The sequence below is a fragment of the Falco naumanni genome, chromosome 4, assembly GCF_017639655.2.
Source record: "Falco naumanni isolate bFalNau1 chromosome 4, bFalNau1.pat, whole genome shotgun sequence".
NCBI classification, from domain to species: domain Eukaryota; kingdom Metazoa; phylum Chordata; class Aves; order Falconiformes; family Falconidae; genus Falco; species Falco naumanni.
The window spans coordinates 18,312,706-18,331,809 of NC_054057.1; the positions used below are offsets into that span (position 1 = coordinate 18,312,706).

General features: G+C 41.0%; 1 protein-coding gene across 1 annotated transcript in view; it reads right to left on the reverse strand.

The window, feature by feature from the left end:
• Window positions 1-203: 203 nt before the first annotated feature.
• The window catches only part of EPDR1 (ependymin related 1), a 33,497-nt gene continuing 14,596 nt past the window's right edge, over window positions 204-19,104 (reverse strand). The window contains exons 2-3 of the mRNA XM_040593383.1: window positions 5,537-5,745; window positions 204-2,689 (exon numbers count right to left, since the gene is read on the reverse strand). Of these exons, the coding sequence (XP_040449317.1) occupies window positions 2,499-2,689; window positions 5,537-5,745 (400 nt within the window). The 3' untranslated portion in view covers window positions 204-2,498. The remainder of the gene's footprint in view (window positions 2,690-5,536; window positions 5,746-19,104) is intronic.

Genomic DNA, 19,104 nt, shown 5'->3' on the forward strand with positions numbered 1-19,104 from the left:
TGGCTACTGTAAAGTCATTTTATGCTCATTCTTATGGAGTCATTGGCACAGTCACATAAAGACAGAATGTCCCTTGTGGTACATGACAACAAAATGCAGCAAATGATAACCAAGATAACAAACCAGGCATATACATTTTGTCCTTCATATTTGGTTCACAGCCAATTTAAAGCACATAATCCAGAAATTGGTTGTTTGACATCTCTTTGACAACTCTCTTTATTGAATTTGTAAAGCATAAATAAGAAGACAACAGCATTGCTTTAGATGTACACATTTAGCCATATAAAATTGCCCTGTATATCATGGCAAGATTTTTAAAGCACTTCTGTGTAGCAGACTTTTCAAAATTCATATTTAAAAGAACGTTTAATGTTATTGCTAGAAATGGATTCACTGTCAGCAAAACATAATTTAAACAGCCTGATTACTCAGCTATCTGCTTTACCACAACAAAGTCATCCCAAGCTATACAGTACCACAGCGTCATGTTTGCTAGCCAGATTTATTATATTTTCCAGATTCTAACAAGACACAGATATTAAGAAATGCATGTTAATCATTGCCCTAATAAGAACAATATGCAGTTAGCATTTAGGTTGTCACAAAAAATACAGAAGGCGAGTACAGACTAAATGCACTCTAAATTCAATGAAACCAAATCCTTCTTTCCATCAGCATGTTTCAGTGAAATGGTCACATCCAAGAGAAAATTTCTACTGAACTACCTAAATTTTAGCAGGTATGTCTATATGCTTTCATTAGGCACGAGGCAAAGTAAAATGCCATTCTGACCAGAACTGTGAAAGCAAAATAACCACTGTACCACTTGCTTATGTACCAAAAGCTATGAGCATATAAAGCACTAAAAGCCTGCCCAGGATCTCTCCTCTAGGGACAACAGACTTCCCAGTATTGCACTGTTTTCAGCCAGAGAACTTCTGGAGCAAACAACTACCCAACACATATAAGAGGACAAGAATCTGGCTTTAAACTTATTTGCAAATAATAAATAAAGTGCATGCCTACACTTACAGAATAAGCCAATTAATTTTATTTTGTAAAAGTGCAAAAGCCATCCCCACTCCACACTTCCAAGGGCCTGAAGGTGCATGAAGATTTGGTTTGAATTTTCTGAACCAAAATATGTGTGCTTCCCGCACTTTTTTGGTTATTTATTTATTCCCCTTAAGGAAACTTTCACTTTCCCAACAGAAAAGGATGTGGAGATAATACGTTTTGAGATGCTGATGGAACAGCAAATAAGGCAGGCATCAATGGAGTGGGTGCAAAAGAAAGCAAGATTGTAATTTTTGCTTAGATTGCAGTGCCTTGCAGCCACGCTGCACAGAGGACATCTCTCCCTCTCCCTCTGATTCCTCCTCCCACCTCCCCACAGCGGTCACACAGCCCTGTTCACTCCATCTGGATCACCTGGTACTGTGAGCACGCTGATTTAGCCTCTACTAATTATACACTAAGAACGGCTTTTTTGCACATCTACCTGGAATTACAAAGGTATTTCCATACTCTTTGAGTAAGGACTTTTGAAAACAGTTACAAAATATTAAAGCTCTTTAGAGTGCAGTATCTCTTAAAGTCTTTGCATAGGTTAAAACTAGTATTGCCTTGAAAAATTGGTGCTAAAGTAGAACACGACTGAAACATATCTCACTGCACCCTACTGGAACCCTTCACTAAAAGTGTAGTAAATCCAAGAAAACCGTAGCTTACTTTTTTTGGGGTGTACCTCTCCCTCCTTCTCTTCATTCTCCCTCCTTCTCTTCATTTCACACCATTCTCTCAAGAAACAGAAAACGTATTTTGTGCATTTCGGGTAGCATTATATGAATAGGGCTACTGCCGTTTCTTTTCATAGAGAAAAAATCAGCTCAAACACTAGACTACCAGCTTCCTGAAGAGCAAAAGGCAAAAAAACACAAAGCAAAACAAAACCAAGAGAATGGATTTCCATACTTTTGACATACATTATATGGGATATTTTTTGGTTAAGGACGAGGTCTTTATACCTTGTGCCCAGGACATATTTCTTTATACCCCTAATACCCAGGACATATTTTCCCTTCCCTTCAAGTCCCCAGAAGTAACAACAGCAACAACCAAATTTAGCTTTTCCTTCTAGATGTTACCATTATCACAATCTGCTTATGCTTTGTCTTCTTGAAAAAATAAATAATGAAACCTTCACAAAAGGAAAATCAGGCACAGCTTACATAAATAGTATCGATAAATATTATCTTAGTGGTAACTATATAATACTGCAAGTGCATCACCGAACAGATTAACGTAATGAAAGAGATCTTTTGTGTTACATATTTTACTCAGTGAAATGTTTATGTTCTCTTTCAAGTGAAAACTTAACAATTCCCAAAAGAGCAATAATAAGCTTGAAAAATCAGGTTAGACGTCAGCAGCTGACTATTAATAACAAACCTCTTGGTTAATATTTGCTTGCTGGGGACAGCCAGCGTCCATAATCAGCATTCATCTTTCATCAGCCTTGCCTGGGCTGTCTGGCAGGTGCTGGGTGGGGTGAACACTGAGGGGTCAGCAATGCCCAGCTGTAGATCAAAAAAGCGAGTGGAGGTTGTCACGCTGTAGTTCTTCGTATAGGTTTCCTGTACTGGGTAACAGTCTTTGACCGTGTAAACACCGACCCAGGATTCCACTGTAACCAAGCAGAAATGGGATTACTTTAGATGACGAGAAAGAATGCATGTGTCACAGCGATGTCAAGAGAAAATGGCCACTCCTCAAGCCAAGCCTATAGGCTGGAACTGCCCGTAGTTCTGCCCATGTGCATGGCAGCACCATGAAAGGCCACAAAACTGGTCTAACTCGGATGCTGCAATGATCTTAAACCTGAACGTGTTGGTGTCAGGCACATTGCAAATCATGATACCATCATGGCATTGGTATGTCACCTTTCCAGTATGCCTCTACTGAAGGGCTGTCATTTCTGCTTAGTTCCACATTTAACTGTGTTTTGCACAAGTCCAGTTTCTCTCATCTCTTGTGCCACTTTCATGTCAGCACTTACTTCACCAGCAAAATAATTAAATGCTTTGCTTTTCCAGAAGGGAAATTTTGGTGCCACTGGCTTGGGTAGCACAGGGACATTTCACCTTACACTCTGTTCTTGACAAGTTGAAAGGCGTGATTACTCAGAACCTGTGGTCCATTTCACAGTGCTGGGCCTCAGCATAGCCTTTGATACTTTAAAACAGTTTAGTTCCCCCATCTATGTGGGACATCCAATTCCTCCCCATGCATAGGAAGTTCTGCACTCACCTACCCAAGGAAGCACTTGTCCTCTGCTGTGCTGGGAACTCCTCCGCACCAGAACTAACAGCCACAGCACCTTACTTCCTCAGCTTCTGGTCCTCTATAATCTTAACTCTCATTCGTACGCTGACAATACTTTAATACAAACAAACACGACCTTGCTCCCATTTTTTTTCCATCTGTCTCAAGCACAGAGGGCTTGTCTCGTTAGAAGAGGGACACTCCCAAACAGGACTCCAGTGCCTCCATCTCTTAACTCATTCCTTGTGTTTACCGTCATCTATTCATATCATTATTATCATGTTATTTTTTTTAAATTCCTATTCCTCTCAGGCATTCCCTGGATCATTATTTCAAGACTACACTCAATGCTGATCTCCTCCATGTATGTGATGTAGGAAGTCTTTCCCTTTTTTAAACTTCAGTTTAATTCCATGAAGTTTTTATCTCAGAGGTGTTCCCTTGCTCTTTCCCCCTCATCCTCTGCCATCACCTCCTCTTTCACCATCACACTGTTTCTGCAATCAATATCATCACGGTGGTTTCCTTTGAATATCCTTTGCTTTTAAATCCCTTTTATTAACCCCATGCACCTCTTCTGTAATCTTTCTTTACCCCTTCCACTGTTCACCACTTCATCCAGTTGTTTTGTATTTCAGATCTCAAAAGCAGAAACTTATGAGGTTAAAATACAAAATTACCTACTTCAATCATAAATCAGTTCCTCTGAGGGTTGTCTGTAACAATTTTTGCGGCCCCAAGGAGGCTTATTTTCTCTCACTCTGCAGTCCAACATACTTATTTTCTGTCCTTCCAGTACTGTGTCATATGCTGTACCACAATCACATTATCAGAAATAGATAAAGTGTGACATGAAATACACATAATATATCTAAAGAAAGGGTGACAAGCTGAGCAATATTTGAACATACCTCTCCAGGGCATCCTAATATACCAAAACCATTCTGACTTAAATAAGTTTGGGTTTGAGTATCCAGAAATGAAGGCTTCTTTTCCTCAACAAGTCTTGTATCAGATTTTTGAATGAAAATATTAAGGTAAAATATGATGGTACCAAGGTATCTTATGTCTCTGCTGAAAATTTTATAATTTTTAACAAAAACATAATTTCTAGAATACAAGCCAATATTAGACGAAAGGTGGATGGGTAGACAACTTTAAGATATTATTTTTATGAATGATCACACAGAAAAGCACTGGAGATACAAAATACTATAGGATAAAAATCACACATCATTAACGGGATGTATCTGGGTATTAAGTTCCATAAAAGTTCCAAAAATACTGGATTTGAAAAATAAAGTTCATGGACTAAGTGACAATTTGCCTCTTGTAGAATACCAGAGGATGTACTGACCTAGTTACAGAAGTCTAACAATCTTATCCTTAATTTTCTACTTCGTTCTTCCTACTTTTATTCAAGAAAGAAATATTTTCCCCTGGCTAAAAGCGCAGGTTCATAACCAGCCTATATATTAGGTGTCTATAACCGTATGTATTGCATTAGCTGAATAGTGCCACAAATTTCATGGGGGTTTTAAAATCATTTTTATTATTGTCTATGTTGTCAGTAAACCATAGGTGAAATTGAAGCCAATGTGCTAATAAATTGCTATGCATCCAAAATCTATCATACTATACCCTGGAAAATTCAGCCTGCTTTCTTTTATGATGCAAGTGTTCAGCTGCCAAGTGCAAAACTAAGCCTCGTGAGCAGATGTTTCTTACTGGTGTACCGGATAACAAAACTTAGGTGCATTGCTGCTGAACCATATATTGGATGTATTCCATGAGAACATTTGATAGTAGTGTGTAGACACACACCGACACCTGCTCTGTTTCTATTATGCACACTCTAGTTTGAATGTGTCCCCAGTTATACTACCAATTCTTCTCTAGATAAATATTGGATACAGGCTGCTGGATTCAGATGCAAAATGATGCTGTTCCATGCCAAAATCTAATCTGTATGATATGAACTAAAATACAATCAAGTCCCTTGGACATATTTGATCCTACTGAGATATGAAACATTTTCTTAATAAAATGCATTTATAATGAAATGATAAGCTGCACACAGGGTAGATTTATTATTTCTTCCAGCAAACTCTATAGAAATATGGAAAGCTGGGGTGAAACATGAATAATTTAATTTTCCCTGGGTAGCAGAAACGATAACTATTGAGATGAAACAAAAGCATGCCCATACATTTCCTGGCTGGTTTTCTGTCCGACCATTCCTGTACCATAATTTCGTCTCCAGGTCCCCCAATGTAGTATTGATCTTCATAAGTTGAATTGGCAGGAATATCATACGGATCCCATGGCTCTGTCAGAGCAATCTTTGAGCAAAGCTTTGTGACTTGTTCAATCTGAAACATCACTGCGTCTTTGTAGAGCAATATATACTCAAAGAATCTGTAACATTAAAAAAAAAAGAAGTTAATGTATAGTCTTTTTCTATACTAAGCAAGGAGCATTGCTGATAAGTGAGCTTGCCTTTGTCTCCTCTGTTTAAGACCATTTTCACTTGCATTAAACTTTGTCAAACTTTGAGAAAGGCTAACCAGTTGGGCTGAAAGTTCCCATGCTGAAAGTCTGCCTCAGCTGGCTCTTTCCAAAATAAATAATTCAAGCTGACCTGGTTCAGCCATTTCTGAGAACAACAGAACAACTTTTCTGAGAACAACTGAGAGAAAAACATGTTATTATTCCTAGTTTTGTTTGGGGGTTTTCTGTTATTTTTTTCTTTTTTTTTTTTTTTTTTAATAACTGTTTCATTAAAAAGCTCTAGTGCCTCTATGTTTTGGAGAAAGAACTCAAAATTTGGCAGGGGAAAAGTTTTTATTAAAAGTTGCCCAGATTTGGCTAAGTTATAACCTTTTGAAAAGATCTGCTTGCATAGGCTGGATAGATTAAATTCCCCATAAATGTGGCAGAGCCTTTCTCTGTGCTGGTTCGATGTGGTATCTGCCACCCTCACAGATGCTCCTCTGTGGCAACCCATGTAGCTTAGTGGGACACACAGATGAAGGGGGAAACACATGGTCTCAAGTGAAGAATTGAGAGGCTCTCCCTCGTAATGGCAAAGTTTCTTTCTGGAAGCCACCAGACTCAAGCAGTAGTGAAAGGAGAATGCAGAGAAACACAATAGTAAGGCAGAGATAAGGAGAGATGTGGAGATCAGTAAGGTTGAGAGGTCAGGAGGTGAAGTCAACAAAATGGATAGTTAATAAGGTTTTAAAAATAATCTTATATAGATATGAAGTGACCAAGCCCTGTTCTGAGGAGAGATGATAAACCTCTTAATGGACATTTTCACCTAGTTACTAGTACAGTAGTTGAGTTTACCACAAACACTGACTTTGCTTCCATACCTATAAAAAGGAGTTGATATGATCCTTACCTTATAACTGGGGACAGAAACAGAAAGAAACTGAAATAAAAATTTCAGAAGTATCAGCCAGTTTTGAATACGCAACCAGAAACACCAGAAGCCTCACTTCTGCAGGGTACTGAGCATTATCAATCAGATGATGAGTTGTTCAAAGCACAACTCAAAGCATCCTCATGCGTGCTCTGCACCTTTTGCAAAGAAGAGCCAGCAGTCACTCTCTAAACTCCCCAAAACTGTGCACAGATTAGAGGTTTCCTGTGAATATCATGGCTCAAGTATCTATGCTATGCGGTGACTCCAGAGAAAAGGGACAGTATTAATTCCCTCAAACAGCTTCATCTTGCCTGTCTGTAATAGTGTCTCTTTCCATCTGTAATTACTTGCTTCATTCATGATGCTGTCTCCATTTCCTGAGGGGGAAAAAAAAATGGCTAGGGTGTCCTTTCAACTGTGGCTTCTTCCACTTCACAAACCTGATGCTAGCCCCTAACAGTATTCATCCTGTGCCATCAGGAAGCTGGGAAGCTGGTGGAAAACACTGCATAATCCATGTAATTGAGGAGATGATGCACAAAAGCAAGAGGGGACCTTCATGGTATTTCTCAACTCCTGCATGTTCCTCTCTGCAGTCTTCATGTTCTTTTAGGGAGGATGTAAAGTTTACATGAAACAGGGCTGACAACAAAACAATTTACAATTTTATTTGTTGCACTATACAGTTGCATCAGACAGGAATCACTTCACCCACCACTGACACAGAGGCATTTAAATGCTGCGCTATGAAAAGCGTCCGAGTACGGTTAAAAGCATCTGAGCAATATTCCCATCACTTCTTGACAGGATCATTTATCCAGCATGTGTGGAAACACAGGCAGGCTAAATGGCATTAGCCAAATTGAACGGTGATGAAAAATGTAAAAGGGGACAAGGAGACTGACGTGGGGTAAGCTGGGGAACACCTCTCACACATGACCTCGCACAGCACGAGAAGGAGCCGCTTTCCGTGAGGGAGTCAGTCACTGGGATCTTCCCGCACATTAGCAAAGACTCACACAGAGAGGCTGACAAGCTGCAAGATTATGTATTAGCTTCCCTGCGGTAAAAGCGTTCTCCTGTCCATACCTTAAAATATTCCTGCTTCTGTGATGACTCGTAGTGACCTGAACTCGCCTGCCGTTTTCTTCATCAAAGGCCACTCCACAGCCATGATACACTATGAAGAATTCAGTATATATATACTGGTTCTCCATGTAAAGCAAAGCCTGTGACCACGTAAGGGCATACATAACTTTTATATCACATTCAGTCCAGAGAACATACTCACAAGAACACTGAAATACACTTACGTACGTGTTTGTAACCAGGCTCTAATGACTCAACTACTGTTCAGCTGGGTGCCCTGCAGCTCCCATAAAAGTGGGATTGGAAATGCCTTACAGATGACCCTGTCAACATGTTTGAGATAAATTTGAGTGATAATACAGTCATTTTGTGAAAGAACAAAAAAGAAATATATTAGCAAAGCATTACAAACTACTCAGAATAAAATTTAAACAATTAATTTTTTTCTATTTTAGATCCTTACTTAAAATTTATTTTGCACAGATATTTTATTCGCATTTTTAGCAAATTTTTTGTGTGCTTTTTTTTTTCCTTATCCTCTCCTTTATAAATTATTTCATGGAATAAATATATTTTGTTCTAAATTTTTTAAGCTGTGAATCAATATCATTGCATGAAGGACACATGCCACCCTTACTCCAGTGAAACAGTAGTTTAAACTTTGATCTGACAAATGCACGTATTTAACTTCTAGCACATGGATAGCCACTGTGACTTCAGATAGCTTGAACAGTTGCAGAAGGAGGACCACAACCCCAAAAAGCCTTCTTTGACTTTGCCATCTTCCATGCAGACAGCAAGGTATGCATTATGAAACAACAATGGAGAGAAGAATTTGACAAATCCAAACAGATCAAACTCATCACCAAGTGTCTCTCTAGCACCCATTCTGCAGAGCAAGAGGCTCCACCACCTGTATTTTTATACCTGGGAGAGGCAAGTGAACACATGTGGAACAGACACCAGTTGTATGACTTCGTGCACTGCTGGGATGAACTCAGCAGCTACAGTGGCATGCCCATGAGATGAGAACTGCAGAGAGCATGGCCCTACTCACTGTGCGTGGCAGCCCTGGCTAAGCAGTGAACACAAGTCACACTGTCATTATTCAACCCAGATGTACCTCACATTCAAGTTTTAAAGAGAATTGCTCCTGTGTGTGTCCTGGAAATAGCAAGCACAGAAACCTAAGATTACCAGGATTTGAGTTTAACTGCATATGAAAGGTGAATGGCTAAGTTGTTGTTTTAAAAAGACAACTATTTACCAGCCAAAATTAATAACAAAATATGCACGAATATAAAAACATCAGGTTTAAAGCAAAATATTTAAAAATAATGTCCTCCTTTTTTTTTTTTTTATTATTTTAATTGGCCAAGTCCTAAGTATACTGCCTGCATTTGTTTTAGGTGCCTGAGATTTCATTGGATGCTTGAGGGGAAGTGCAGAGTCCTGAAAATAGGTCTTGGCAAAAAAAGAGAAGTGGAAATGATTTTTAATGAGTTTGTTTTTTCAGAGAAAATGTAACAGATTTGCTGCCTGTGACCACCTCTAATATTATTCTTATAATAAATTCATTCTTTAACTGCAGCTTCAAGAAAGCCTCAACCTGTTCACTGGGCACCTTCAAAGAGATCTGGAGAAGTTACTTAGACAAGTTACCCTATTTGCCTGACTGAGATTATTTCTCTTCCTTTCCTACCCTATTCCATCCTACCCTGTCCTACGCTTCACACCCTTTGTACACTACACCCTCAATGGGACTCTCTCGTGGTCCTTAATACTTCCTTTGTCTGTGCCTGAAAATGGATAAATTCCAGCATATAAAGATGCACACATGTTTTTTGCTCCTATGCTTTAAACAATTTCTTCATACTGGACCATATCCTGTGCACATAATTCCATTGACTTTGCCGGAAGTAAATTTGTCAGACAGGTGGGATACATGCTGTGTTCAGTACTCTCTTCTCCTGAGCTACAAAAAGTATTTTTCTGAATAAGAGACCAACTGAATCTATTGCAAGGGCAGAACACCACACCCACACAATCATGAGGTGAAGCACTCGCATTGAGGACATACTGCAAGGAGTGGGTGTGCATCCAAATACCATCCTACCTCTGAGATTCCTCCTGAAATTTGGGGAGATAGTTAGAGGTGCCTCCCAGGAGACAGCCCAAATAACATAGAGTCTCTTGGACCTTCATAAATGACTGAAACCAATAAACTTAACTAATGACTTTTCTTTTGAATTGGTTACTGTTCTGCATGTTAGCAATTTGTCTGAAAAAAAGTCATCAGACTCAAGACCATGCTACCAGCTCTGCTTCAGGTACTCGGTCTCCCCTGAGTCCTGCTGAAAAGTGCCCCATGCTGAGGTCCTTCCCAGCTGGCAGTCTGTCCTGCAGCCTGCCCATCACCTAACACATGTGCATGACTCCCAGGGTTTACTTCTGCACTTCCGAAGGCTGCCTTGTGAGTGTCAAACCTAGAAGGAAGGAGCTGCTTGCTGTCCAGTTGCCTTTGTAGTGACTCAGAGGAGCAGAGGTGCTGGCAGTGGCATGCCAAGACCCGCGTGATGTATTGAAGCACATTAGACAAGGTCATTTGCTAGAGAGAAGCAAAATAGTGGTCTGAGGTTGAGACTGGGTAAAAGAAATTCCTTGTGTGCTATATCTGGCTCTGCATCATTTCGCTCTGTGGCTTTGGACGAGTAACCTACAGGACCGGAGCCTTAAAATGTTATTCTTGTTATTTATTTTTGGATTGCTGTAGCACTGAAGAGACGCTAATCAGGGATCAAGAACCAGTTGTGTGAGGCATTGCATTAACAACGAACAAAACCACAATTCCTAACCCCCAAAACAATGGAACAATAGTTCTTGTAAAAAAGACTTCCCTTTCCTGCAAAGACATACGGGGTTTCAGGCATCCAGGGCTTTAACCTAACCGGTTCAGTTTTCCCAGCTGCAGCTATTGTATCCTTAAAACTCCCACTCGTGTTATCCAGGACTTGTATTACCTAGTAAGTGGTAAAAAGCATTGAAAAATGAAAGCAAAATTGCATGTATGATTTGTATCAGAGATATTGTATTACTCAGCAGGGAACAGTATTTGCTATTTAAGATACCAAGTTGAGGTTGCTGCAATTATTCCAAGGCTAACTTTGCTTTCTCTTTTGAGATTAACTAAAAGTTTGAAGCATCTGTCTGCTTTTGTGGTCTTACTTAATTCTTTGCCGGTTTTGTTTGTAAAAAGGCATTTTTAAAGACTGCAAAAGAAGTTAAAAACACTTCTAACTAGAAGAAATTTCACTAAAAATATCCCAAACAAATTCTCTGTTCTGGTGTGCACGGACAGGTACATCCAAATACATAATTCTTGAGTTACCTTGTATCCTCTTAATAACATACCCTATAATAATACCACTATTTTTTACACATTTCTTACTGAAGAAAGATGTACTGGGAGAATGGGAACCTTTACTCAAAGGATGACTACGAAACCTCATCTTCTCAGCTCTTCAGATTAAGAACATTTTCAAGGGAGCAAAGCTGCCAAGCAGACACGCAGACAGTTGATAAACACTCATCAGGTCAAGAACATTCATCTGCTTTTGGAAAGCTCTGGCAAGCTCATTTCAAAACTGAGAAGCATTCGTTTTTCAATGTATTTCTGGGAACTCCTTTCCTCTTTCCCATGAAGTTTTCGGTAATTTCAGGCTTGTGTTTTTCTTCTGGTGTATCAGACCTCAACAACAACAGTAATTTACCATATTTGATCTCACATGTTTGGCAGTGGTGCTGGACTATGGTATATTGTACAAATACAGTATTGTGCAAATACATGTGACAGTAAATGTAATCTGATATTGTGTAAAAGCAGTATTTTTTAGTCTGACTTAAATCATTCACAGACTGTAAAGCCCTTATTTTATTTTCAAGGGAACGAAGCCCCCTGTATCAGGTATCTAATTAGCAAGGTATATGAGGAACTTTGACAGCACTACCAGTTTCCAAAGCAGAGAGAACTAGTTTACGTCCAGTTAATTATGAGGTTTGTGTAGAAAGAAAACCTCAAATATAGGAATCACAAGCTGGAAAGCCAAATCTACACCAGCTAAAGAGTGACATATTTTTATGACTTCCATTATGAAACCCAGTAAAAAAAATTATGCAACGTCTTATTTTTTTAATTGTTTTCCCATAAATTACATTAGCTAGTTTGGCAAATACTAAGGGGAATTAAGTTCTTCAGCAAGAATGATGTTTCCCCTGCTGTCCCTTTTTGGCTATTTGACACCCCATAATAATCAGTCTGTCCACCAAGTTGCACCCCTGAGAACAATGCATTTTAATTGAAGTTGAAATTCAGGGAAACAATAAAGCATTGTGTCTAAGGAAGTCATGTTTTGCAAGGCGCTAAACGATGCACTGTCCTTAATAGAAAGCATCTGTGTGTTTCCGTAAGTAACGGTATATTGGTGAATTGGAACCCTCTGTAGACAACAGGGTAGCTCCAAAGGAAAGGAACGGAAGATGCAGCCAAAATGCCAGAATGCTTTCCAATGAATTAATGGAATCACCTCTTGGGGAATATGGTGTATACCAGTGGAACCACCTGATATCAAAATATACTTGGGGTCAGAGATTATTCTCCTGTTCTGAGTTTGTCAAAAAGTCTTGTACAGTGAAGCCTTGCTGCCCTGAGTAGGATAATAATAAAGGCCACTGGAAAATCACAGCAGGGCTTAGAGACCAAAGACAATAAGGAAGGCCAGGACTCTCAATATATGCTAAAGAGTTTAGGAAGGACAGAATAATGATGAGGGAAATGACAGAGGTACATTATCATTTATTGTATTTCTCATCCCCTTTGTGCTATATACAGAAGGGAAGTAAATAACTCAATGGAAAGAGTGGATGTTCTAAACTGAGAGGTGGAAATGCTTGTCTGAGCGTGCAATTATATTAAGGCACCCTATGAGCTTGGAAAAATTAAGAAAAAGGAAGCAGAAATTTAACATGTAGAGAGCACCAGAAAAATCATGGTTACAATGACTGAGAGTATCTCAAGAAAAGAAAAAAAAAACAAAAACCCAACATAAAAGACATACCTCTGTTTTTAATTTTACCTCTAGAGACCTGCTGGGAGCTGGCAGCTCACAGGGCAGCGCCTGGGCAGAGCCAGAGCAGTGGCGGCCAGGCCCCCGTAAAGTGAAGCAGGCAGGGTCACTGGAGACCCCCCTCTGAAGGGGACAGAAGGCCCCGTACGGGACCGGCCCCACAGCTCAGGGCAGCTGCTGCCCCACTGGGGCCCAGGTTAAAGATAGGAAGGGAAAGCTTCCTGCCCTGGTACGGCCCTCAGGTTACCTTCCATTACGGATTTTTCAGGTAGGCAGCGATGAAGTTGGAAGAAGTAGCCCAAGATCTGGTGTTTGTGAAGGACTGGTGGGTGATGTGATGGCTACAGGCAGTCTTGGGCACAGCGATCACGAAATGGTAGAGCCCTCGATGCTCAGAGAAGTAAGGAGAGGGGCCAGCAGAACTGCCACCTTGGACTTCTGGAGGGCAGGCTTTGGCCTGTTTAGGAGCCTGGTTGACAGAGTCCCTCGAGGGGCAGTCCTGAAGGGCCAAGGGGTCCATGAGGGATGGACATTCTTCCAGAAGGAAGTCTTAAAGGATCAGGAGTGGGCCTTGTCCCCATGTGCTGGCGGGGAACAAGACTGGCCCGGCTGAACAGAGAGATTTGGCTGGAACTCAGGAGAAAAAGGGAGAGTATATGACCTTTGGATGAAGGGGCAGGCCACTCAGGAGGACTACAAGGATGTCGTGAAGTTGTGCAGGGAGACAATTAGAAGGACCAAAGCCCAACTAGAACTTATACTGGCTACTGCTGTAAGACAATAAAAAATGTTTCTATAAATACATCAGCAACAAAAGGAGGGCTAAGGAGAACCTCTATCCTTTATTGGATAGGGGGTAGGGCGGAAACATAGTGACAAAGGCTGAGGAAAAGGCTGAGGTACTTAATGCCTTCTTTGCTGCCGTCTTTAATAGTAAGACCAGTTGTCCTCTGTGACCTGCTACAGCACTTAGACACACACAAGTCTCTCAGGGACAGATAGGGGCCACCCAAGGGCACTGAGGGAGCTGGCGGGAGTGCTCACCGAGCCACTTTCAATCATTTGTCAGCAGTCCTGGCTAACCGGGGCGGTCCTGGTTGACTGGAAGTTAGCCAACGTGATGCCCACCTACAAGAAGGGCAGGGATTAGGATCCAGGGAACTACAGGTCAGCTTGACCTCGGTGCCAGGGAAGGTTACGGAGCAGATAATCTTGAGTGCCATCACATGGCATGTGCAGGACAACCAGGTAATCAGCCAGCATGGGGTTAGGAAAGGCCGGTCCTGCTTGACTAAGCTGATCTCACCCTATGACAAGGTGACCCGCTCAAGTAGATGGGGGAAAGGCTGTGGATGTCTACCTGGACTTTAGTGAAGCCTTTGACACCATCTTCCACAGCATTCTCCTGCAGAAACTGGCTGCTCATGGCTTGGATGGGTGTAGTCTGGGTAAAATAATGGCTGGATGGCCAGGCCCAAAGAGTGGTGGTGAATGAAGTTAAACCCAGCTGGTGGCCAGTCACAAGTGGTGTTCCCCAGGGCTCAGCACTGGAGCCAGTCCTGTTTAATATCTCTATCAATGATCTAGAGGAGGGGATTGAATGTACCCCCAGTAACTGCAGATGACACCAAGCTGAGGGGCAGTGTTGATCTGCTAGACGGCAGGAGGCTCTGCAGGGGGATCTGGACAGGCTGGACTGATGGGCCAAGGCCATTTGTATGAGGTTCAACAAGGCTCAGCGCTGGGTCCTGCACTTGGGTCACAACAACCCCACCCAATGTTACAGGCTTGGGGGAGAGCAGCTGGAAAGATGCCTGGAGGAAAAGGACCTGGGAGTGCTGGCTGACAGCCACCTGAACATGAGCCAGCAGTGTGCCCAGGTGTCCAAGAAGGCCAATGTGGCCAGAAGGACTGGGGAAGGGATCATTCCCCTGCACTGAGCACTGGTGAGGCCACACCTGGAATCCTGTGTTCAGTTTTGGGCCCCTCACTACAAGAGGGACATTTAGGTGCTGCAGCGTGTCCAGAGATGGGCAACAAAGCTGGTGAAGGGTCTGGAGCACAAGTCTTATGAAGGGCAGCTGAGGGCACTGGGGTTGTTCAGCCTGGAGAGGAGGAGGCTCAGGGGGGACCTTGTTGCTCTCCACAGCTGCCTGAGGGGAGGCTGTAGGCGGGGGGTCGGGGGGGGTCGGTCTCTTCTCCCAAGTAACACGTGACAGGACAAGAGGAAACAGCCTCAAGTTGTGCCAGGGAAGGTTTAGATTTGATATTAGCAAAAGTTTCTTGACTGAAAGTGTTGTCAAGCATTGGAACAGGCTGCCCAGGGAGGTGGTGGAATCACCATTCCTGGAGGTGTTTAAAAACTGTGTAGATGTGGTGCTTAGGAACATGGTTTAGTGATGAGCTTGGCAGTCCTGAGCTAACAGTTGGATCTGATGATCTTAAAGGTCTTTTCCAACCTATATGATTCTGTGATTCTAACTGTCAGATTTATCTGAAGTTTTCATACCTTTCTGAATCAGGCTCAGAGAAAGGATATTAAATTGGATGTTAGCTCTGCCTCAGTATGATATCTATCTTACACATCAGAAAGGCATAGCAGAACGAGGTCCCTAATCACAAATAACTACACTTAAACAATCTCACTTTTCCAGACATTTACTTTGGAATAGAAGAATAATAAAAAATAAACACTAGTTTTTCAGCTAGGACTGGACACTGCAGCTTCTTACACATTTTAACTTTTGTGTAAAAACAGAGACGGATCTTCAGAAACCATGAATAGGGACTGTAAGAAATTCAGGAGATCTATATTGTTCTTCATTGAGATTGTAAATCCCATCATGTGTATACTTGGCCAGTCAGTTGCTCTTCAGTATCCATTCCTGTACAAAAAGTAATCACGAAGAAGTCTGAGGCACAGATTGCCCTTTGGAACACATGGGGAGTAGGTCCCTATTCTGATAAAGCAAACTTTTCTTTCACTATGGAATATTCCCTGGAAAAATTTGTGAGGATATGTGCTTGTACCAGATTACTGCCCCAAGATGTAATGATTTCCACCTCCCATCCGCAATGATCTCCTTAAGATGGATGATTCAGGCCTTTCAGGTATCTGTCCAATGTAAAAATATGAAAAAAACACCAGGTCTGTTTTCAAGGGAGTTTGGAAGTCAGGCCAGCTAGGATAATCAAACAACACAGTTTGAAAGCTAAGTACACTTTAACTTTCTAACATCTTTATCCAAAAATTTGAGTATAGCTTATTTTTAAAGAAACTTTGTGAAAGTTGGAGATTCACTTCACTGGAAAAAAATGCAACCTGAAGTCCTGGCATTGCACTTCATTCTCCCTCCCCACCTCTGATGTAAAAACAAACTCTTCATTTCATCCAGAAGTCTTTGTGCAGGTCTTTTTCTTCTGCCTTCAGCAGCTATCAATCAAATGTAATATTGGTTGCCGAGTGTGTAAATTAGTGACTGGATTCAAATACAAAGCGTTGGCGTGTTAAAAATCCAGGTAGAGCTGACTGAAAGTGTGCAAAATAAAAGGATTACAGGAAAGAAGGTAATGTCTGTGTGAGAGAAAACATATCATTAGGGACAGATGTCAATTGCTCAGTGGTTATAAAGCAAATGGCACTTTGAACCATTTGAACCATTGAGATGTGGTACAGTACAGTGTAATGATTTAGAAAGGCATGTTTATGGTTCTGGGTCAGTTAGAGGGGTCATTTATTCTGTTCTGCTTAGCCCTGATGAGGTCAGAAAGGTAACGCTGTTCCTGGTTCTGGATGCCACTCTTAAGGGAACAAACAGTCAAGATATAGTCCAGAGAAAAGCAAGAATGGTGCAATATTTAATAAACAGGACCTATGAAGAAACTGAGCATGTTTATTTACAAACAGAAGGCTGAGGTAGGACACATAATAAGCTGTCCAGTATATAAAAGGCTAAAAAAGAATGCCAGTTGTTCCCCATCTTACCTGAAGGTATCACTGGAAGAAAACAGCATCATTTTAAGCAAAGAGGGTTTACTTACGAGATAGTCTGAAAACGTTTGTGTGTGTGTCTTCTTACATTCCAGGTTCTACAAGAACCAGTAAGAAAACCAGGGGTCAGAGACATCCCAAATAAAGCTTTGCTTCTCCAGGATGGAGGAGCAGGTTATATGGCGACTCGGATACCTTCCCAGCCTTACATACCGATGGCTGCTCATCTCTTCTGGTAACAGACAACCTTAAGCAATTAGTTCTGACATTATCAGTTCTCTGTCTTGGATCCTTGGCACTGTTACCTGCCCAAAGGTGGTGAACAACCTTCGGGGATCGCTTTCTGAGACCTCTCAAAAGCAACAGCGGCAACTCTGCCTCCTCTCTGAGGAGCCTCAGCAGAGGGCTGAGTCTTCATCTTATTTCACACGGGGAGCCTGGGGATTTGAAGGATGGTGCCATCTCCTGCACACTGATGATCCTCAGCTGTTTGCTTTTACAGTTAATCCTAATTACACCACCACTTTGTTATCAGTGCCTGGCGGAGTTAAAGCCAAGTACTGTCTAAAATCAGGACCAGGGAGATAGGATTCAAATGATACATGCTCAGCATTCAAAGGGAATAATTAAAAGGTTGAACTACCGGTTAAAACTGCTCTTCACAAAACTGGTTTATTTGGTCCTCTATTGAGTTACTGGGCTTTTTCTTACAACTGTCCAGTAACCCACAACTTCTCTGACTTTTTGGGGGACTTTCAGCAGTCAGCACACATACACTGCTTGTAGGAACCCTCTGTAAGCAACATCCATGACGCATTACCAGAAACTGGCAGAACTCAGTATGTTCTTAAATAATCAGCTGGACTGGAAATACAGGAATAATTAATAGATGAATATGAATCTCAAAACCTTTCTCTTCAAATTATTAAGTATTTGCTTTAGGGTACACATTGGTGTATTTGATGCAGAACATTTCATAGATTATCTGCTTGTCCAGCACAAAAACAACAGCTGCTGAAGACACAGCAATCAGCTAAAGGAAGCATGGCTAAGGATACATTTCTATTTTTAAGAATGTTTATAGCCATTTTAATTGTATTAAAAACTGACACATTTATTTTTTATTCAAGGACAGTTCTAAGAAGCAGTAGCAGGGAGGGCAAGACCTGTAAATAATATTGGTATAAATATACTGCACTGGCACAGCTGAAAGTTTTCCATTACTCAGGAAAAGGTCACTAGACCTATTGAACATGTTTAGACTACCCATGCTGCTTAAAACATGACAGAAATAGCTTTACCATTTAGCATCTGACACAAATACAAACTGAAGCCTTTAGCAAACAGTCTGCCCAATTTTGGGGTGTTTTCCTGACACAGAGCCCAGTGTTCATACATACACTGCCAGGGAGCCATAGTTTTCTTTCAGCTTTTCTTAATTAATATGAATTCAGAACTTTTTTACATGCTAGAATTATCTTCCTTTACCATTCCTATAACCATAACAAGTATGAAAATAACTCTTGTTTTTAAAGTACAAATGACTTCATAATTATTTAAAATTTACACAGTGTCTCACATACGCATACTGTAGTATTTTGATGTTTTTAATTGTGTTATTTGATACATTTAATGGGCAAGACTTTCAAAACTGACCACTGATTTTGAACAGCTTTATATTTTGGATGTTCAACATGGAGATACTTGAAAAGGGCAGATTTTCAGAGAGACAATATTCAGTATTTTCTAAAACTCAGGGTGTCGTCGCAACCATTGAAAAAATCAAGGTGCCCAGCGTTACTAGACACCTTGTTTCTATTCAAAGACTGCATAAGAAACTCCTGAATTCTCTCTCCAGAGAAATGCATCAGCAGAAATCCCTTTTCTGCCCATCGGATTTTCCCTCCCATCTCTCATGCTACCCCTGGCTGTCAAGAGACAATTGTTCTTTCCACATCCTAACAGCAGATCCTCATGTAACTGCCACTGTTTACAATTGCCACCTGCCAGCTATGTAATTAAGAGATAAATCTGGCTGTATAACTCCTTCTCCAAAATTATACATCAACCTGACCCAAACCCCTGTGAAATCAGCCATAAAAGTTTCACTGATTCTTACAGATGTTACGTCAGGTGTTTATTAC